The sequence below is a fragment of the Ailuropoda melanoleuca genome, chromosome 11, assembly GCF_002007445.2.
Source record: "Ailuropoda melanoleuca isolate Jingjing chromosome 11, ASM200744v2, whole genome shotgun sequence".
NCBI lineage: Eukaryota > Metazoa > Chordata > Mammalia > Carnivora > Ursidae > Ailuropoda > Ailuropoda melanoleuca.
The window spans coordinates 105,662,329-105,684,399 of NC_048228.1; the positions used below are offsets into that span (position 1 = coordinate 105,662,329).

At 54.3% G+C, this 22,071-nt stretch overlaps 1 protein-coding gene across 5 annotated transcripts in view; it reads right to left on the reverse strand.

Annotated features, from left to right (window-relative positions):
- Positions 1-22,071, reverse strand: part of JAKMIP1 (janus kinase and microtubule interacting protein 1) — a 129,465-nt gene that overhangs the window by 9,692 nt on the left and 97,702 nt on the right. For 4 of the 5 annotated variants that reach the window (XM_034672148.1, XM_034672147.1, XM_034672149.1 and 1 more), the window contains 3 exons: positions 21,189-21,272; positions 18,623-18,685; positions 16,550-16,956 (listed from right to left, as the gene is read on the reverse strand). In XM_034672148.1, the coding sequence (XP_034528039.1) occupies positions 16,783-16,956; positions 18,623-18,685; positions 21,189-21,272 (321 nt within the window). In that variant the 3' untranslated portion in view covers positions 16,550-16,782. Of the gene's footprint in view, positions 1-1,921; positions 2,126-5,127; positions 5,206-6,790; positions 6,860-12,693; positions 12,760-13,378; positions 13,433-14,091; positions 14,194-16,549; positions 16,957-18,622; positions 18,686-21,188; positions 21,273-22,071 lie in introns of those variants that run through there. The other variant, XM_034672150.1, reaches the window with a different exon arrangement.

Genomic DNA, 22,071 nt, shown 5'->3' on the forward strand with positions numbered 1-22,071 from the left:
TCAAAAGCTGGCACAGCTGGGCCCTCCACTGGGAGCCTCCCCAGCCTCCTGGATGGAGTCCCTGCCCCGCATGTCCTGGGCAGGTGCATCCCAGCATAGGAGCCTCAGCCACGCGAGTCGGTGAGGATCTGTGCTGTGTTTGGGCTTCCCACTGAGCTGGGGGTGCCCCAGGCCACTTTTCACTATCCACGTGACCATAACAGAGGTGGCTCAGTGGCAGTGTCCTTGAATGCAAATGCCCATGCCAACATCCCTGTGCCAAGTTCTCCTTGATGGTACTGGCCATAAGCCCCTCCTCCCCCTCCCTCTTTTGCCTCCCTTTCCCTCCCCCCTCCATCCTGCAATGCCCTGCCCAGCAAGGCCGACCATCACTCTGGTCATTGTCACCGCAAATTCTTGGTCTCCATCCTCAGTGGCCCCCTCCCCGCACCAGCAACTTCCCCACCCACCTGGGCCGGGGATTCCAAGTCCTCCCTTCCCTCTTCCACCCCTTCCCCCCTCTGCTGTGTGTCCTCACGTGAACAATGTGGCCTGCCTTTCTTCTTCCCTCAGGACACGAAGGAGCCCGGTGTGTGGACACAAAGCAGCAGTTTCACCACTGTCCCCTCCTTCCCAACCCCTGCCCCTCCCCCTCTGCTCAGAAGCCTGAGCCTCACCTGCTGCTCCGCACCCTGGGCCCCCCTCACCCCTTGCACACATCAGACCTTCTCAGTCAGTGGATGGATGCCTTTCCCTTCTCCTCCCTCCATCTCCAGCCTCTCCCTCCGCTTTGCCGCTCACTGTGCCAGCCTGATCAGGAACCTTCCTGGCAATGAAAGCTCTCCCTCCCTCTGCACAGGGTGTGTGCGTGCACGCCTGTGCCCTCCGGCTCTGCACACACTGCGTCAGAGCCCGCACACTGGGAGCAGAGGACCAGGTGCCATCAGCACAGAGCAGGCAGCATGGGGACGGAGGCGACAGCCAGGCCGGGGTCACTGGGGCTGCCTGCGTGTCCTCTCAACCAAACCAAGTCTTGAATGAACAGCCCTCCCAGTCTGCCAGTTCCCCCTTCCCCCTCACCACCTCCTTTCGCTCCTGCCCTGCATGGCATCTGGCTGTGCCCCCCATGCCCCCTCCTCAAATCCACCGGGACCCTGTGCTGTCTTTGGACACAACCCTCCCCTGCCCCTTCCTGACGGTGTGCTTGCTTGCCTTCTGTGATGTCGCCTCCCCCGGTCACCCAGGTCCTTCCTCACTGATGGGACTCCCTTACCAGCTATGTGACCTTCAGCACACGACTTAACCTTCTTGAGCCCCAGGGTTCTCATCAGGAGAATGGACATCATTGTCCCCACCCTGCCGCGGGGCTGCCATCGAGGGTCTCCGTCAGCAAGCGGAGCGTGCTGCTACGGTCCCTTCACCCCCGTCATCACCCTACAGTCCTCGAGGCCTGGCTCTCTGTGTGCGTGGCAGCACGTGACGCTCACAGGACTCCAAACGTTGGAATACTTTGAGGTTTCCAGAGTTAACAACAAATACGGCTGCCAGGTCCAGTCCTCGAATTAGCTGGCCGTCATCACAAAATACAGCAAAAAAGGCAAACTGTTCCGCCACGCCTCCTGGTTTTAAGAACCTGACTTTCAAACAGAAGACACCTGCCGGGGAGAGAGGCCCAGGGTACAGCTGGCTCTGGTTTGCAGGAGGACTCAGCAGGGGCTGGGCCGTGTGGTTGGAAGGCGTCTCCGCACACCGCTCCCCTTTGCGGGCCGCGCACCTGCTGCGCCGTGAGGACACCCGCGAGAAGACCTGCCTTGCTTCACGGGGAAACCCGCTTGGCTGCCAGCCGTCCATCAGACATGCCTGGAACACCAGGTGCCCGTCGGAGGGCTCAGAGGCCGGGAGGAGGGCGAGAGGCACCTGGCACCCGCCACCTGCCCCTCACCTGCTGGGCCTGCTGCAGCAGCTCCATGCGCTCCCGCAGGACCTGGCTGTCGAACTCCCGGCTCTGCCTCAGGATCTGCCGGCGCACCTTCTCCACGGCGGCCTGCAGGTCCTCCCGCTGGCCCTCGCTCAGTGCCTCGCTGGCCCTCCGCCCCGGCTCCGGCTGCAGCGCGTTGTAGAGCGTGGCCTCCAGCTCCTGGATTTTCTGAGTGGCCCAAATCACACAGACAGTGGACAATCACAAACAGGTGCACAGTAAGGGCCGGGGCACTGCGGCCGAGGGAGGCAGAGCTGGGGTCTCAGGCGGGGAGGGGAGGCGTGCGGGGGGCCTCGCAGAGCAGCCAGCAGGCACGGGCGGGGTGGGGGAGGGAGCCCCTTGCAGCCCCGGGCACACCTTTTTGAGAACACATCTTATTCTAGTCAATCAAGAACAGCTCTCCTGTGTACAGGAGAGGACAAACGTGTGATTCAAAGAGAGGCTTGGTCCGACCAGTTTCCATTTCATTCTTGGCGCCCCATGGATTCCCTTCACCTTGGGAGCCAATCTCCCCTTTGAGCCTGGGTGGCGGTGGGAAAATAGGTCTCAAATTGCACACACGTGGTTTTCAGCCAGCTAGTTGGGAATGCGATTTTAACCTAAAGCAAACAGTGACGGTGTTCTAACCGGGCCTTCCCGGCTAAAAATGCGGGATGCCATTTGTTAGCAAAGCGGATGAGAGATTAGTGGCCAATCGAAGGCTCCTTGTGGAAGGCAAGAGTTTTCATCGTTAGAGGCAGTTATTTCTTTTGTACTTCACCCCAAGACACTTAAATATAGTTACCTCATGGGAATATCTAGGGACAAAAGAGAGAATTAGCTCCTTTTCTGCTTCCCTAAATCCCCAGCCACGTCATCCTCGAGCGCAAACCCCATCCTGGGCCAGGCTGACCATCGCTCTGGTCACTGTCATTGCACATTCTTGGTCTCCACCCTCCACAGCCTGTCCTACACCAGCAACTTCCCCACCACAGAGGTTCCAGCCAAGGGATCGAAGGAACTAAGGAACTGCTCCTTGTCTTCCTAAGACCGACCAGACTGATCTTCAGTTTGGATGGAAACTGCCAACAAGAGGCAAGAGGTGACTGGGCGGGGAGGGGGGGCGGGGGGGTTCCACAGACAAGCCTCTGCAGCCGTCTGGCCCCCTGCTCTCCCAGCTGCTCTCGTCAGTGTTCGCATGGCTGTGCTGACTCCCTGGGGGGATGCCGGACCCATCAGACCAGAGCCAATCTTAACCAACAGGCGTCATCACCTTCCCCTCTCCCGACCCCAAAGGTCCCCGTGGGAAATCCGAAGGTGGAAGGCTGTCCACTGGCACAACCCAGGGGCCCTCATGTGGGCTACACACGGAGACAGAGCTTGCCTGTACCTGCTGGTTCACCCTCTCCCCATGCAGCTGCTGAGCTTCTAGAAGACCGCAGGTCCCCAGCTTCCAGCCAGGACCCCACCACCCAATTCCGGAAGCTCCATTGTAGACCTGCCCCATCTCACTCCGCACAATGACAAAGGAACGCAGGCCCATATGTGGCACCTGCCATCCTCACTCCTGCCCAGGCATGAGGCACTGCGCCTGACTGTTGAAGTCCCTCCATCCAGCGCGGCCTCAGAATGCAACCCCGTCATGGGCCTGAAATCCCCCCAGAGGTTCTGGAATGGTCTTTGGGAAGGACCGTAGTTTCTACAGAGTGGCAGGATCAGCACGTCCAGGGGCCTCCTCCACAGAACCAGGACTCAGAGGGACCCCTGGGGGCCTTTCTGTGGACAGTACTTAGACAGCAAAGCATGGACACCTAGCTTTTCCAAATTGTGTTGGAAATCACTAGTCCTGCCGCAGGACCCTTGAAAAGTCGGCCCGTGATCCAGTGAGCTTGGCCAAGTGCTTGCTTATTATGTTCCTCTCAGAGCCCCGGCCCACCCTTCCACTTTCAACACATTAAGGGCCCAAGAAGCCCTTCAGAGTTTTCCAAACTTGTTCCATTGGCTTCAGTGCCTATCAATCTCCTGAAATCATGTTCCTTGGAGCTTTCTAGGAAATGCTAGGGAGGCAGTGCCACGCAACAGATGGTGTGTGGTGCGGGAAAGCCGCTCTCAAAAGGACCAAGGCAGGGGGCAGAGTTGAAGCAAAACCAGCAAGGGAACGGTTGAGTGTGAGCATCCCTCCCTGAGAAGGAGGAGATATTTCTATTTTCAACTGTCCTCCACACCGTGATAATATTGTGTGCCCAGAAGTAAGCTCTAGAAGGGAAAATGCCCCGTCCCAGTGAGGCTCAATCCCTGGACCTATGACCTCTCTGGCTCCCCGTCCTCGGCATTCAGGCCTCAGAGCCCGGACACCAAGGGGCAAGGGTCCCAGGGAGGTGGGCCAGCCCTCATGCCCGGGCTACTGGCTCTCTGTCTTCCTGGACATGCTCATGGAAATGAGGGCTTGAAAGTCATTTTTCAGTTGTGGACTCTGCATTTCTTGGGAATGCACCATTTCGTAAAATGATCTTAACTACAAATGACTGGGCAAAGACTTACTCGAGACTCTGGGTATCCCACTGTTTCTTCCTGCAAGAAGGGACACTGAACTCTCCCTTCTTTGTGCCGTGGGGACACCTGGTGGGGCCCGTATTATCTCCCTGTCTCACTCGCTGCTGGGCAGGTCCTCAAAACCACATGCCATGTGATCCCATTTTAAGCTAATCAGCAGGAAGCCCAGGACAAATTCTGTGACCCAAACACAATAGGGCATCAAGTGATTTTTGTTCTGATGATCACCGGCCTCTGCTCTCTTTGCTCTGCCTCTGTGCTCCTTGCTGACTGCCCCCCCGCCGTCCCTGTTCGCAGGAAAACTTGCTTTGGGGTTTCATGCATAAATAAATATTCAAGTGTAACAAACACATAAGAAAGACAGTTTCTTCCCACTCATCTCAAACGACTGCTAGAATGGAATATGCACACCTAAAGAAACCATCCCGCTAAGTGAGTATTTTGGAAAATCATGACTGATTTGGAAAAAAGGGACAATTGCTCTGTACGGTCATTCCAGTCAGAACACAGACAGGGCATTTTGATGTCACCCACGTGGCACTGGTGGGGCCCCTAAACATGGTGTCAGCCCTGAAGAAAACACAGCCTCTGAGGTCGAGTCTAACAAGCCAAAGCGACCAACCCACTTCCGGTCCTACCAGGTAAGCCTGGTCGAGGGCTTCCTTCCTGTAGTCCAGCTCCTCCTCCAGATAGCCCTTCTGCCTGCTGAACAGGTCCTGAAAAAGAGGGGGCCCCCCAAGATCAAGTTCACGAGAACCCGTCCCCACAAGGCTCTTCGGAGCCCACCTACTCACCTCGGCTAGAAAGCGACGGTCCCACCAAGCTGGGGACCCACCAGAGGCTCAGGTGAGAAGGGAGGTGATGGTCTGCTCTGCTCTCCCCCCTGCATGAATCTCCCGCCTTGCAGGCCCAGGAGCTGTGATCCAGCCTGTCCCGCCCCTCCAACCAGGTGCCCAAGCAGGAATCCTTCTCAGTTCCTCTTGTCACGTCCTGGTGGCCTCTGAAGACCATCTCAACCATTCTCAGATGCAGCTCTTCCTCCCCCCACGACAGCATCCCCCACATCCTGACCAGTCTCACTGCTGTGTGCCTCCTCCCCTCCTCTTTCGGTCCCTGCACACATGGTCTATCCAGAATGCAAATCTCTACTACTGATTGGAAGGTTCCCAGGTGAGATCCCCTCTTCTGCAGGCGCTTGACTTCACAGACAAGGAAACCAGACCAGAGAAGACCAGTGCCTTGGCCTAGATGCCACAGTATCCTGGTGGCCGAGGACGGGCTAGACTCTAAGCCAGGGCCCTCTCACACCATGCGTGCTCCCAGGCTGTAAGCGATTACTTCTACCTTCTGTTTCCACCTCTTCATGTCTACTTGCAAAACTTGAATTGGTCTTTGAAGGCTCAAGACCCATTTCTTCTTGGCAGCCCTCTCTGACATCCCCCAGGCTGGGCACAACGGAACCCCCTACAGCCAAAGCCCTCTGGTGAATAACCACCACCTCTCATCGGGGACCCGTACGCTCCAAGCAAGGTGCAAAATGGGCTGTGTGTCTCACGCCTCTCATCCCTACAGCCCAGCAAGGTGGAACTTGGAACCTCCCACTTAGCAATGAGGAAAAATGAAGGGCCAGTGTGTCTTTCCCAAACTCTCATGGCCGTTAAGGAGGCCAGCAAAGGGGGGGGGCAGCTGTGTGTCTCCGGAGCCACTGGGCCAAGTGTCTCGGCATCACCCACGTGCTGCTCCTAACGTCCCCAGGCTGCACCGCGGCTCTTGGCTCATGAGCACACGTCCCCATAGGCTTGTGAGCCAGCTCCCCAAAGCAGGGACCCCACATGTTCCTTACTGGAGGGACCACTAATCCTGGCACGGCGCCTGGGATAACAGAGGCTCCAAAAATAGGTATTAAATGAACAACCGAGTGAGTGAAAGGCTAAACAAATGGATGACAATTACCTGGAACAGCCATTAGGGCAAACACAAAATTCAGAAATGCATGCAAATAAATGCATACAAAAATACAAGCAAGGGGGCGCCTGGGTGACATCCGACTCTTGATTTTGGCTCAGCTTGTGATCTCAGGGTTGTGAGATCGAGCCCCATGTCAGGCTCTGTGCTGGGCATGAAGTCTGCTTGAGAGTTTCTCTCTCCCTCTCCCTGTGCCCTGCCCTGCTTGTGCACTCACTCTCTCTCTCTCAAATAAATAAATAAAATCTTTAAAAAAATACATGGGAGTCCTTCCTGGGAAGGGAGCTGTCGGCACCCTTTCCACCCTCCTGCCTCCCAGAGGCCTGAGTCTTTTACCTTTTCTCTCTCCAGGTCCAACATCTTCTGGGTCAGAGCTGCTTCAGTTCCCTCTATTTGCTTCAGCCACTGGAAAACAGCAGGGACAGAGGGCCGTCAGATGAGAACCCGTGCCAGCCGGGCAATCTTCCACCAAAGTCGCGTGTGCAGGGGGCCTCCTTCTCAACGAGGCTCCTGGCCTCCTCGGCCCGTCCCAGGGCAGCCCTCAAAACAGAATTTCATTGTCTGTACAGGTGTTCGGCTTTGACGGGTGTTTGCTCAGGGATCGACTGGGTCATGGATATCCGTGCGTGTGTGTCTGTGTGTGTGTGTGTGTGTGTGTGTGTGTGTGTACCTATGCATGGGCATGGGTATGTGTGTCCAATTGAGCCTGCGTGTCCAGGAGGGAGTCAGTGTGCAAGCTGTGGGGGCCTGACTCCATGCACAGTGGGCCCTTGTCTGCGTCCGGGGGTTCTGCAGTTGCGTGGCTGAGTGTCACTGAGGTCTACTGCTGAGTGCTGCAAGGGTGGCTTCGTGCCGGGGACCTCCCCCAGTCCTTCACGCCCACCCCACGGCAGAGACAGCATCACGCGTTTTATAGGTGAAGACACGGATGCCTAGTGAAGTCACTTGTCCAAGGTCACACAGATGGGCAATGGGGATTACGAACCCGGCCTGCAAAACCGTGCCTCCGCAGCTGCACCCCTGAGCCCGGGTGCCCCGTGGAGGGAGGGGTGTGCGGAGTCCCAGGGCATGGGTCTGAAGCAGGAGAGCGAGCACCTGCCAAGGGCAGGTAACGGACAGTCTGCCTCTTCTTGGGTCTGGGCTGGTGGTGAGCAGGAGGTGGCAGCTGGTTCTCAGGATGCAGGTATGTAGGTATGACTTTATGAGGAGCCCACTTAAGAGATGGGCTGGTGGGGAGACCTGTGGGGGCTTTGGTGGGGGTGTCTGAAGGCAGGGGTGTGTCCATGTTTGACAAAGTGTATGAATGTGTACACTCAACACAATGGACAGCGTCCTTGCCTCCAGCCCGGGGACCACACCGCCTTCCTGGCCTCCCAGCCTCACTCAGCTGCCAGGACAGGCTCAGCTCCCTCCTGGCTTTCCTTCTCCTCTCCTGCTGAGACTTACCCTCCCCTTGGAGCACTGCCCTGCGCTTCCTCCCCTCGCTCCTTGCCCCCCTGGGGATTCTGTTTGCCCCTGTGCTCCCTCTGCTCTCTGCAGTGTCCCCCTGCAGCCCAGACAGCCCCACCACATCTCCCTCTGATGACTCCCTAGCCTCCCTGGTCCCTCTGTTGGGGAAGAGCCCCAATTCAAGAAAGGGACCCTCCCAGGTCCCTCTGTTGGGAAGAGCCCCAAACCAGGAAGCGGGGAGCAGCCTTGATTTCTCCTTCCCTTCCCCTTTCCCTACATTGGTTTCACCTCCTCCTGTTTCAAACACCACTGCCACCACCCCTCCAGTTTCCCGTCTGGACCCAAAGCCCTTTCTGCTTTCAAGCCCGTATGTCCTCCAAAAAACCTGTTTCTGCTTAAAGCCCTCAGGGACTTCCCATCACTCCTGACAACAGCTGGCCCCCAAGCCAAGCCTGCTCTCCCTGCCTGGAACATCACCATCTCTCCCACCCCTGGCCTCAGCCCCAGGCCTTCACCAAGCTAACACCTACTCAGCCTTCAGGCCAAGTTAGCTGTCACCTCCTCCAGGAAGCCTGCCCTGCTTCCTATGTCCATGGGGTCAGGGGTCCTCCAGGATCCCTATGTCATCCTATGAGTGGTTCTCACAGCACTCACCTGAGGGATTGCTGTTGTCGGTTTCTCTCCCACAGAAGCCCCAAGGTGGGGACCATATCAGACATGTTCTGTTACACTTCCTTACCCGGCACAGGCCCGGGATGAAGCATGTGCCCAACAAACATTTGCTAAAGGAGAGCAGACGTGAGAGTGCGGTGGTCTGGGAGGGGGTGTGCTGGCTCCAAGGAGGGAACAAGACTAGATAGAACTGTGACCACACAGGCTTCCCCCAACATCAAAGTGAGCTTGGCGCCCAGAGTGGACCCCCCAGAGCCAGCAGCAGAAGCAGGTGCCCAAAATAAAGCATTTCGTTAGACGTTATTGAGAGGATGCGCAATGTCTCAAAAATAGACAAGCATATTTTTGGCGGGATATGAAAAACACTTCATTTTTAATATCCCAATGTAAGCAGTCCTAAAATGAATAAAATTTAAACGGAAAAAAATCAAAATCCAGTTTTGAATCATTACATCAAGCTGCTCTTAGGATAGGTTTTATAGACTATGGTGTTCAGTCTCTTCCTACTGTTAAGAAAAAGATTTGACATGCATGTTATGCATAAAAATAAAAAACTTGACAAGTGCTTCTCAGCAACTGAAAGAGCAAAATGAGGGCAGAAAACACTGGCCATGAGCATCCCGGGTACGAGAGGTCACAAATTCTATATCAAAGAGAGTCCAGCACATAGCCAATAGGCTACGCTCTAACAGTGAGCGGCTCCGTACCACCTTCCAGGAGGGAGGGGTATGGGGACACCTGCCCTCCCCCAAACCTTCAGGGGAGAAGTGAATCAGCCTACAGGGGTGCAGGGAGGAGGACATTCTGTAGGAAGCTAGGTCTCTGCCCACAAGTGCAGAGCCCTGAGCCCCAGAACTGGGGGGCGGGGCCCTCTCTCCTCCAAGACCCAACGCTCCCTTTGAGAGGGTCTCAAGACCCAACTACTGGAAAGCTTGACTGTGGCCACAGGCCTAAGCTGAATTCACTAATCTATTATTATGAGTGAGAACACAAAAATTTTTTAAAACTGCCTTCTGTCTGATTGGTTTTGACTGTTTCTCAATTGGTTTTGAACTTGAAGGAGCTTCATAAAGAGCTGTGACTGGGGGTGCCGGGGTGGCTCAGTCAGTTAGGCATTAGACTCTTGATTTTAGCTCAGGTCGTGATCTTGGGGTTGTGGGATGGAGCCCTGCACTGGGCTCTGCAGCTGGGGTGGAGCCCGCTTGGGATTCTCTCTCTCTCTCCCGCCCCCGTCCCTCCCCTCCCCTCTCTCTCTCCAAAAATAAATAAATAAAATTTTAAAAAAAGAAGAGGTGTGATTCATGATCACCTGTAAACCTTCAGACAGCCTACGTTCAAGCTTCTCTGCTGGGCATGTGCTGCGTGCAGAGGGCATGGGGTGGGGTGAGGACAAGACATGACCTTGACCTTGGACTCTGCTAACCTTCTAGAAGGAACAGGGCTTCCCCAGGCAAGTAGGAGCAAGACAAGCCCCCGGAGCCAGATGCCCCGGCAAGGTCATCCAGAAGCACCATGTGACATTCCTAATTAGAGCTGCACTTCACTCATACGCTACAAAAGCGGCATTGTGCCTCCAAAGAGAAAACTGAAGTTGCCCTCAGTTTGGTCAGATGCTGACACCGAGTGGCAATTTTTAAAACCACGTGCATTTGGGAGGGGGCCTCTGATCCCGCTGCCAGCTCATGAGCTCCAGGGTGGCCAACTTAGGTGTGCTTGCTGAGGACTGTCCCCATTCCAGCACGGACATCCCCACGTCCCAGGAAGCCCTCAGTCCCAGGCAAACTGGGCAGTCTGTCTCCCCGGGGGTCCTGTCAGGGCTCCTAGCTGGTCCTGCAGACCCACCTTTCCTCTTGGGGCCACTCCCTCTAGCGAGACATACGGCAATTCCCAAACCTACGGGATCTTTAGTCAAAGACCTATGGCAGGGCTGGGGTCTCCTAGACCCAATCTGAGAAAATGGGAAAATACTGGTCTGAGTCCAGTCTCCAAGGACTGTCCCACGTGGACAGGTGGGCCCCTCTCGCTTGCACCCAGTTGGCTGGTGAAAGGTGGAGGGGGGGTGTCACAGGGTCAAAGCAGAGAGTTGCTGCAGGGCAGGCGGGGACATGAAGGGGGCGCATCACTCATCTTGCACGGTTGCTGAGAGGAACGGGAGCCCTACCGATCTGAGGTGGGGGGGTCCAAGGCTGCAGGTCTAGACACTCACTATTTGCCGGGCTGTGGGGAGGAGTGTATCAGGGAGGGCCTGCGTGGGAGAAGGAAACAGCTCGTAAGGGGCTACTCTCAGCGAGGCTGGGAACTTCCTACAGTGTGTGGCCCTCCAACAGACTCTGAGTTTGGAGAAAGGGAGGCCCCCAGGCCTGCTGCCCAGCCCCCTTCCAAACCAGCCACCCAAGTCACGGATGGGTTCCTGCTCTTGGTCACTGTCCACCATCACTAGCCAAACCCCTTTGCCCTACGTGCCCAGTAACAATGTTTGGTGCTGCTTAAAAATGCCGCGTCCTGGAGTCCCGACACCAACCCTGCCAGGTTTGCAGTTCTCTGTTCAGTGGCTCAGAGTGAGCCAGAGACCAATCTGCAGAAGCCCCAGGTGGTGGGCGTGGAGTCCACCCAGAGGGGCCTCCCAGGGGATGAGGAAGGAACTGTTGGGCCTGACATCACCACATCCTCCAGGGAGCGAGGGACACTAAAGTGAGTTGTGCAGATTGTGGCACTTTATGTAACACTCCCCGGAGCACTGCATAGGACGTGCGGATATGCTGGTGTGAGGGATGTTTACTGAAGGAGTACCATGTGCCTAACCCTGTATGGTCACCTGTCCCTAATGGGCCCAGCAGCCAGCCAGGTGTGAGTCAGCATCACCCCCCTGTCCACCTGAGGACATAGGCTCAGCCAGGTGAAGGGACTTGGGAAGTGACTTACTCCTGTGTGACCTCAGGCAAGGCTTTGCCTAAGTCTGTTACCACCACTCTGTGGCCTTCCCGTGATTAGAGAGGAAGGACAAGAGCCCAGGGAAGGAAACTATTTTTATTTTCAATGCCCTTCCAAAAATTCTGGGAAGAATCTTCATTAAGTCCACTGAGACCTCATTGTTATTAAAATAGTATTTTAAAGTTTAGCTCCTGCACTTTGAATGGAAAAGCTCTCTAGATGGGGCTGCATAAAAGTTATGTGTGCCTAAAATATCCTAAACAAATGTAAAAGGTAAACAAACCAGGAACGTATTTTTACCAAATACAGCAAAAGTTATTATCTTAATATGTAAAGCACAGGAAGAAGTCAGTAAGAAACACCGTACTTAGGACAAACACGTATTGAATGAATGTATGAGTAGATGAATGAATTACTCAATGAATGAACCAATGAATAACAAACAAACCCAATGGAAATTGTCAAAAGAAATGTTATTACAATTCACAAAGAAGGAAGAAAATGCCCGTATCACCAGCACTCAAATCAATGCAAACAGAAACACAACATCATGTGGCCTCAGCCTCTGGAACTGGTGGGGCTCCTTAGCGGGGACACGCCACGTGGAACGTGGAACCAGCAATGTAGTCACACTCAGGTGTGACGATATTAAATCTCTGAAAAACCTCCCTACCAGTTGTCCCAGTTGATTCCACCCCTAGAATCTATCCTGTGGAAGTGTTACAAAAGGTAGGTAGGAATCTACGGGTAGAGATATTCACCGCTGCATAACGATAAATAGGGGGAAATGGAAAGGGAAAATCTAGCCGCTGAGAACGATTAGCTTCCGGTTTAACCGCGGGGCAGAAGGCGGCGGGGTGGAAGCGTAGGAGGCCGAGTTAAAAACTGGAAGTCAAGGACGATTTTGACTATGTTTATAAAATAGGCATGGGGGAAGCCTGGTAGGAAACCCACCCCAGTGTTGCGGATGCTTTCCTCCAACGGGGTTTCCCTTTGCTCCTGCGCTAAGCTCTCTAGGGGGAGCGGGGGCGACTTGGGGCCGGGAAGAAACAGCATGCGCGTGCACATGCAGACGCAGACGAGGGAGCGCATGCCCCAGAGCCAAGCGAGACCCCAGTGCGCAGGTTCCTGTGTGGCGCTGGGAAGCTCAGACACGGTGCACGGACACAAGTGCCGCAGGGCTCTACCTTTTCACACAGGGCAAGCACAGTTCCAGCTTGGATTATTGCAACCTGTTCTTCGTTTCTCAAATTCTAAAACACAAAAATGGGGGAAGGGCGTTTTGCACTGGACCCCACATCCCCGTGCAGACAGTCAGAGCTGACCGGCTTTGACGCCCCTCCGGAGGCGACCCCCGGGCTAGGCCCCCACTTTTTAAAGGGGCCGGCGTTCAAAGGCAGCCGTGTCCTCTCTGGGGCCAAGACACTTGGAGATAGGGGCTGTTCGAGCCAATCTTTTAAGAGGGCAAAAATACCACGTTCTGCTTTCGGAAATCTTTGGAGATCCCGCTCTCCCCCTGGGTGACCGTTTGTGCGCGCTCTCATCACTCGCAGGAGCGAGGGAGGCGCTAAATCCAGAAGCTAAGTCGGGAAGCCCCCCCACCCCCCAGTGACACCGCGACCCCCCTGTGACAGCGTGACCCGCCCCTGACTGCGCGACCCCGCCCGTGACAGCGTGATCCACCCGCGATAGCGCGATCCACCCGTGACAGTGCGGCCCGCCCACCCCGCGGGGGCCCGGCCAAACAGAAGCCTTACACTGCAGGTGTCAGATCTCTTCAGTTAGGAAGAAACCAAACCGAAAGGAAAGGCACACAGAGCACACCCAGGTGGAGACAAGAGCGCGCGAGCAGAAGCCGACCGGCATAGTTACCCCGTTATCGCCAAGGATATCTAGCTTCTTCATAAGTTCAGAAATATTCACATCCTGGAAAAGATTTCCAACGTTCATTTTGCGGGAGCTGCCCAGCCCGTGCACACCGGTCTCTAGCGCCGCGGCTTCGGCCTCGGCCTGGTCCGTCCCTCTCTGGGCGCACGCCGCAGGGCCAAGCGCTCCCGGCAGCTCCTTCGGGGTCGAGGGAGAGAAGGCAGAGTGCCTGCCACTCAACCGCGGAGCTTTCCAGAAGGGCTTGAGGAGTCGCGAGGGTCAGAAGGACCCCAGCCCGCAGCCTCGTCTCCCGCCCACTCACTCACTGCGCGAGGCCGCGGTGCGCAGCGCTGCGCTGACGTCACACCCACGTCACGTCACGTCACGTCTCGGGGTGGGTGCTGCCTTTCAGACCTCGCACACGCGAGCATGCGGCTCGGAGAGCTCGCAGCCCGGAGCTGGGAAGTGGCCAAGCTGGGGTGTGCCCTCAAAGCTATGTCCCACGGCTCTGCTCTTTTAACATGGGTGCAAATAGAGTGACACTTGGTGACCCTCTGAAAATGAACTCTGACTTACAAAATATGGCGGGGGGCTGGGCCATCTCATTCAAATCGATCCTATGTCTGGCACAAAGGCACAATCCCCCTTTACGGCTGAGCCTGGCATTCAAGCGGGCCCCTGGCGGTCGGTTTAGCGGAGGCACCCCCCAAGCACGCTACCTTAACTCCTTCCTGGTGACAGAACAGCTGGAGAGCGCTGCTGTTGTTCTCGGGGAAGGTGGTGATTTGGAGGTTAAATGCTGGCGACCTCCGCTCTCTCTCCTGGAGAAAAGATTTGGTTTAAAAACAGAACTTTATTGGATTATTTACCACTTGCCATTTTCCCATGTTACGCAGCAAAAACCAAGGCATTCCAGTTGGCAAAGGCGTTACTAAAAGGCGCACATTCAGACTACCATCTTCTGGTCCGCGAAGGCGCACGCCGTGGTCCCGCCTCTGCAGCGCACTGGATCTCCTGCGGACATGTGTCTACTTCTTACCTACTCAGCTAGGAAGAAACGGTTAACAAGATGTCATGTGTTCACCTGCTGCGAGATGGAAACCCAGGAAGCCACAGATCATCATTGGGTACTTGTTAAGAACCAGTGCGTGAAATTTCAATGACAACATAGCCACCAGCCATGTAGTGTCCCCTGTGCCCTGTGGCACATCGTTCTCTCATTGAATCCTCACAACCCCATGAGGCAGGCATTATCGCTTTCATTTCGTAGACAGGGAGGCTTGGGGGGGGGGCAAGTCCAGTCACGAGCTATGGGGTGGCAGGACCAGGACACAAACCCCCAATCCACATTTTTTCCCCAAAATAATCTGCTGACTTCATTCACAATTTTTTTTTGAATCGCACTAACACACCAGTGATCATTCTATCCCTGCCTTAGATTGATAGTCAAATCTCAATTACCAAAGAAGGAAAACCAAGCATTTTCCCAGAAGAAGTGCTTATTAATCAGACATAAAGTGACATGTTTTTAAAAAGGACAGGAGAAGCCCAAGTAATTACAAGGATATATTATATAGATCTGCCTTTAAAACTTGAGCAACGGACAGGCTGGCTTTATGGGAAGGCCAGCAGAGAAGACCTTTCCAAATTATACCTTTAAATCAAACTGCTTTTATTTTCTCAAAATCACAGTAAGATGAGTAAGCTTGCTTTGGACCATTCCTGCAGAATCTAGTGACAGCACCCATGGGTCTCTTTAGTCACTCAACGAAGAAATGTAACCAAATGAGCACTACCTTGGATGGTGAGACCTACCCAGATGCTCTAGGATAAGATGAATAGGGAGGGGGAGGAGGGGGGCCTTCATTCAATTTACTTCCCCAAAGCCCAGCCTGGCTAACCTGATTTGAAGCAGTTCAGGGAGGAAAGTTTATTTCTTTTATTAGCCAAGAAGACCAAAATTCACAGTGGTTCCATTCTATGGATGCCTTCCTACCTACAATACTTAAATGGAGCTTCCGTAGAAAACGTGACAACAGAAAGCTCTTATTTTATACAAACAAAAGTCAGAAAATTGGTTTCTAATGGTTCTGAAGAATGGTGGAGACACTTAAAGAAAAGTCTAGCACACTGAGAAATGCTCATGGAAATCTGAGAAAGATGTGCGACAAAGCCCTGGGAAAGGCTTCCTCGCTGGCCGAAGTGTGAACAGTGATCTCACATGGCTTCTGGCTCCTGCTGTGTGAATGGAAGACCCCGTTCACGCTCAAGCAAGAGTTGAGTTGCACGGTTTAACACTTGGTTTGGAGACATTCAGGCCAAGGTCCATGCCAACATGACAAAGGACAAGATGGTAAGTTCTGGTGCAAACAACCTTAACAGAAGCCAGGAGGAGGAAACAGAACGGGAGGGACACCAGTGTTGCAAGGGTGCTGGCTTTTCCTTGGGGATCTGTGCATGCAAAGGCTTCAGCGGAGGGAGAGGGGCCGCTCAGGTGCTCAGACAAACAGGTGCTCAGACAAACGAGTCACAACCTCAGGTGATGTTTAAAATGTGGATGGTTTTTAAATGGCAACAAACAAACAAAAAGGAGTATGACGTAACATGGTTGCAATACAATGCTAGGCACCAGGGCCAGGTTTCAGTGGGAAGCAGCAAAACCATCACTATTCTTAACGCTGGATTCAGCTCTGCACTGGGGACGTCACTGAAGGTCTGGAACGTGATTGCTACCCGTGAACAGCATTCAGTCTCCCTCCGTGCTAATAGCAGTTTTGAGTTGCAGGTTGAGTTACAAACAGTAAGTTTTCAGTCCAGTGCAACCTTGTGTGACACCCAGGCCTGCGTTCGCTGGCCGGGGAGTTGGAACAACCGTATGGGTTTTCTTAAATGCCTGTGCAAATTACCTCCCTTCCCCTGCTGGCTTACTTACCTGTGTTTACCTCGGCAAATAGAAAATGGGCCAAACTAGCAGTAAACACACTACAAAGTCAGTTGTGGGCTAGGTTGGATCCTGCTCTTTCAAAAGGAGAGATTCCCTGCATGCAAGGTCACTTAAAAAGGTGTGTTATTCATTGCAACAGTCCTTCTGTCTGGGTTTGCAGAACGCATACCAGGTGACTATGCATGCAGGAAAGAAGTAGTTATGGAAATGAAACACAAATAAAAAAGGCAAAATATTGCAAAAACAAATTATTTTATTAAGTGCAAAACAAGCCGTAGGCAATAAATAGATTAGCTCTGGTACATGTCCAAAGACTTCGGTGAGCATTCTCTCCAGAACATATTAAGGCAGTGAAATTATTCTGAACATACAGATTTAAAAAAAAGAAAAAGGAAAAGAAAAAGAAAAGAAAAGAAAACAACTCTACCACGTCCCTTTACACATGCTGGAGGACATCTGGGAGGTTTTACATGAATTTCAGTTTGGGCTCAAAGAGAAGGTCTGCTCCGTTTGAGAGCGCACAACAGATAGAGTCTCTTACTTCGAGCTCCAGCACTCGGAACTCTAGCAGCTCGTTCTGGTCCTTCGCGTCTTGCATTTCGTTCTTCAGCTGGTTCTCTTCCATTTCCAGCCTGTAAATCTAGAGCAGACCAGCGGTGGGTTAGCGGGCGGGAGGACCGCCGTCTCCGCGGGGGCCATGGGAGACGCTGCCTGCTCAGTGCAGACGGTGCGGATGGGGACGGTGCCTGCTTCATCCCTGTGGCCCAGGGCCTGGCCCAGAAGAGGGGCTCCTTATAGACTTGCTGACTAATAAATGATGGGGAAACTGAGTCACAGAGCTGCTAAGTCCCTTCCTGAGGTCAAATGTGAGGGAGGTAGGAGCACATCATGGGCACTTCTGATCCCAAAGCCTGTGTGTGTTCTTTTTGCATGTTGTCTCCGGCCCCCCCTCCGCCGCCGCCAGGGCGAGCACCCCCGCCCCACCAGCCAGAGTGGGACAGACCACAGCGGGAAGGCCCATGCTGCTGTCCACCCAGCCAGAGGGCTCAGGAGAAGGCTTAGCAGAAGCCACTCTCCTGAAGGCACAAGTCCATCTGGGAAGGTGGGCTGTCTGGTCCGACACCCACTGGGAGACCCTAGACAAGCACCCTAATGGCTCCATGCCTCAGTTTCTGTCTGAGGAGCACAAAGCTGTCTCCCCTCCTCTGGCTGCAACCAGGACTGACTGGGAGAAGGCGCGCCTCCCTATCGAGCTCTTCCGTGAGGCACAGCCACCTTCGCCTCTCCCTCCTCCTGCCTGGAGAACCACGGGGGGTTCTCCACTGATGGGGAGCTGCACCCCAGGGGACATTTACAAACAGTGTGCTTTCTCCATGGCTCCTTGAATTTAGTGAGCAGGACCAAGGGCACAGAATCTCTCCCAACGCACGGGCTTGACCTGCAGGGCGGTGACAGGTCCCGTCCCAGTGCTCCAAATGAAACACAGGGCAGTGAGCGGCCACACAGCTGGTCAGGGACAGAGCTGGGGCTGGACCAAGCCCCCTCCCAAGAGGGCAAGGCTGGGCTCATCCAGGGCGGGCATTCTAGGATGCTCCAAGACTAAGGCCTCACCTAGGTCTGTCTGGTTCCACTAGCATGGAGGGTCTGGACAGAAAGTACACTGGAGGTTGCTAGGGGCTGAGGGGTGGGAGACAGGGAGGGACTACGAATGGGCACAAGGGACCTTTATGGGAAGCTGAAAATGTTCTAGAACCGCATTGTGGTGATGGCTGGATAACTCAGTCAATTTACTAAAACAGAACAACTCTGAATTGTGCACAAATAAGAAAAAAAAAAAAAAAGCTAAGGTCTTGTCCCAAAGCATTAAATCTACTCCCCAGGCTGTCTCAAGAGAGGTCTAGAAAGTTCCATGACCACAGAAGGAAGACAGGCTCAGCTTTGCCAGCGCCATGGCCTCCAGACCATGATGCCCTGAAGGCCTGCCCATGGACTGGTCCCCCCTGGTGGGAGGAGAAGGGCTGTGGAATCCCAAGCAATGGCAGAGGTGGGAGGATGGAAGGAGGGCAGGCAGCCCTCACTGTGTCTGCAGGGTGGCCTAAACCAGCTCCGCAGGCCTCGTGCCAGAGGACAGAACCAGGACCAATGGCTGGGAAGCCCCAGGAATCGGGCTCTGACTCAAGGTAAGGGAGCGGTCCCTCCTCTGCGAGCCGGTCAGGACTGGGGTGCCTCCGTGGGCCTCGGAGGGCCCTGACCGTCTGGGCTCAGTGATTCTCTAAGGGGGTGTGAAGGGATTCATGCCCACCTACCTTTTCCAGCAAGTCTTGGTTTGTTCTGATGAGCAGCTGCTTCTCTTCCACCCACTTGGAATCCTAAGAAAAAGCACTAAATATGTTCACACTCCTCAACGCAAACAGACTAAGGAGCCAAGGCGGTGTCAGTGACCAGAAAGCAATAGAAAACTCTCTATGGAAAGGTCAGAGAAAGGGACAGCCACTGGAAAGACTTCATGGTCCCTCTAAACCGTTACACCCAAAAGAGAGAGTCGGCAGGTTTGCGGGGCACCCTTTCCCCATGCCTCACGCTCCGAGAGCCCGTGGAGTTCGCGCTGTGAGTGTCCTGGACGGGAAGGCAGCTGCAGAGGGACCAAATCAGCCCTGCAGACCCGCTCAGGTTTGCTCACCATGGCCCGTGGGCCAGCACCCAGGCCACACCCCAAGGGTATGCCCCACACCCAAGGACCTGGCATTGTCATGCGGACGCACTTCTGTGCATTCTGGTCCCACTGCCCATGATGCCCTAACCATGTTTCTTTGCCTGGTCGGGTCCTATCCAGGGACGTCCCGTGAGCACAGGGCGCTAGGCCTCGTGGAACCCCCAGTGCCTAGCACAGGGCCTGGCACACAGCTGGTGCTCAATAAATACTGGAGGGCAGATACATGGATAAAGGAATAAGTGAAAGAACTTCCTTCTCTTTTCTCAGCTCTGGTGGCCTCCGGGGCTTCCTTCTATCAACATTTATCACCCTGTGTTGTCCCTGGTTGACACATGTAGGCCCCACAAGGCTATGAGTGCCATAAGGACAGAGCCGTGTTCCACTCGTTTTTTGTCTGGAGCAGACCGTCTGCAGCTGTCCCTCCCAGCTGCATGCACATGACCCTTTGCAACATGACTTTGCAGCTCCTCCCAACAAGACAGGATGGCTATTTCTCCAACCCTGAAGCTGGGTGTGGCTGCGGCACACGTTGGCTTCTGGATATTCGCAAATCGGACTCGAGCTGAGGCTTGGAACATACTTGTGCATTGAGGCCTGCCCTTTCTTCCTGTCCCCAGACCGCCAGGCAAAGAAGCCAGGTTCGCTTCCTTGAGAATAAGAGACCACGAAGAGAGATCTGGCCAACAGTGGGTGCCAATGCCCAGACAGGAGAAACAGGCCATTTCAGGCCACCTAGTCCGAGCTGATGTATCAGCAAAGCAGCCTCTAGAATGACCCCAGGTGAGACCAGCTGAAGAACCACACAGCTGAGCTTAGTCCAAACTGCTGACCCACGGGGTTGTGAGCAAATAAAATGTGTTGTTTTAAATAACTAAGTTTTGGGGTGGTTTGTTACACAGTGATAACTAACTGACACATCCCTGCACACCAACCACAAAACTTGGTATAGGGCCAGGGCTCTGGTGGGTGCTCCCTGAACAAATGACCATTTGTTTTGTCCCAAACTGGCCCCTCCATTTAGCAGGTGCTGAGGGCAGAACTGGCCCACAAACACAGGGCCGAGCACCCTCAGGTGGGGATGCAGAACTTAGTTGAAGACAATGGTCAGGTGACGTGTGAGCTCAGCCTGCAAGAGGGGCCGAGATGAGTGGCAGGCAGAACAGAGTTTGAGAACAGCCTTCTCACCCAGCTGGACTCTTCCCCGGCTGCTTCCTTCCCCCCACTTCTGCTTCCCCAGTGTGCAAAGTCCTATTACTACCCCGTTGTAAAGATGAGGAAAAGAGACAATGTTAGTTGTGCAGGTCACGTAACACATCAGGCAAGCCAGTCCCCGTTTGGGTGAAAGGTGCGGAGGCAGCAAACCGCCTTCTCCTGCTCTCTGTGCCTCCAGTGTGGGAGCCCTGAGTCACCCCACAGAGTGGGCGACCCCCTGCCTCCAGGAGGGACAGGCAGTGTACTGAGCAGGAAATAAGCCTCACCATGGTAAAGCTGCTGAGAAGTTCCAGCTATCTCTTACCATGGGGAGGACGGCTGACCCGCACTGACCCCAGGTGAGCGCTGCCTTTGGATGTTACCCTCTGCGAGGCTGGACCTCCACCCAGAGCCCCCTCCACGGTCTCCCCCAACCCAGGGCACGGGTCTGGGTCTGGGCTTTGCCTGCCTACTGTGTCTTGATGTCAGCCCGGCCTTGTCACGCTCAGAGAATGTGAGCATGGAGGCAACTTGACTCTGAGAAACTCAAGGGCCAGGATTTCCCGCGACAGAGTCACACACAGTGTGGAATCGTGACATGCGGGCTGAGGGGCCAGTTCATTTTCAAAATGAAGCCCTGATAAACATTGGCAGCTTTCCTTCAGATTCAAGTCAAAAAGGAATTTGGTCACCACGTGGCTTTCCAAATTGTCTCCTACCTTTGCGCTCTTGGCCAAGAGAGAAAAAAACCAAGTTAGAATTTCATAATGTGTTTTGGTTTTTTAAAACTCTGCGAATAGGCACCTGAGCTAGGATATTCTCACCTCGGTTCAGTCTGGGTGTTTTTTCTCTAATGTCTCTGGAGCAAACAACTCAGACCCAGAGAGAGGGGCACCCTTGGCACTAAGGCCACAGCGACACCACGAGGGGACAGACACACGAAGAGCCACACGATCATTCCTGCTCACCTGTCCCTTCTCAACCAGTAACTTCTCCAAGTCTTCGATTTTGGCCTGACACCTCAGCAGGTCAGCTTGTAGCTGCTCCCGAGTCTGGAACAGAAAGGATCAATAAGTGAGCGGGTCACCGTGAAGGGATGACAGAGGCGCAGCAAGGACTGTGCTATAACCAGGCCTTGGAAGCAGATCCACGCACAGGCTCGAAGGTGGCCTGCCCGGCTGTACATATGCAATTTTTAAGAATGTTAAGGTCTTGAGACATCGATGGTTCTAACCCCCTCAATGTTATAGATAATGACACAGGAGACTGGAGCAGGGGTCGGCGTCTTCAAGGGGGTGAGTGGGCCAGAAGGCAGGCGTGTCAGGGTTCCCCACCACAGCTTTCTGATCAATTCAGTGGTTGCCTTTATCAACACTACCAGGCATGTTTCGTGGGCCTTTGGTCGTCTGCAGTAAGGGCTGAAAGCCAACATATCTCAAGGAGCAGGCAGGTGTGTGAGTCAGGGAAGCCCACTGCGTGTGGGGTAATAGGGGGCGGTGAGGACTGTGGCACACAGCCCGTCTCGGGGGAAATCTCCACCCGCTGCAGTCGAAGCTGCTACCACGCGGAACGGAAAGCTGGCTGCTGCCAGGTGGAGAGCGTTCTGAGCTGCTGAGAGAGATCAGGAGCCTGGGTTTCTATGATGTGAAATCTCCTGACTGTTAAACATCGGCAACTAGATGAAACTTCTAATAAAAACCACACGATTCTGCCCAGCCCTTTATCTCCTCTGACCTATCTAGGTTATAGGCTGAACCCTTTACCGTGGCACAAAACGCTTCCGTTCCCCCCAGCCTCGGCCGCCATCGCCGACCTCAAGGGGCTGCTGCGGGATGAAATGGGGAATGTGCT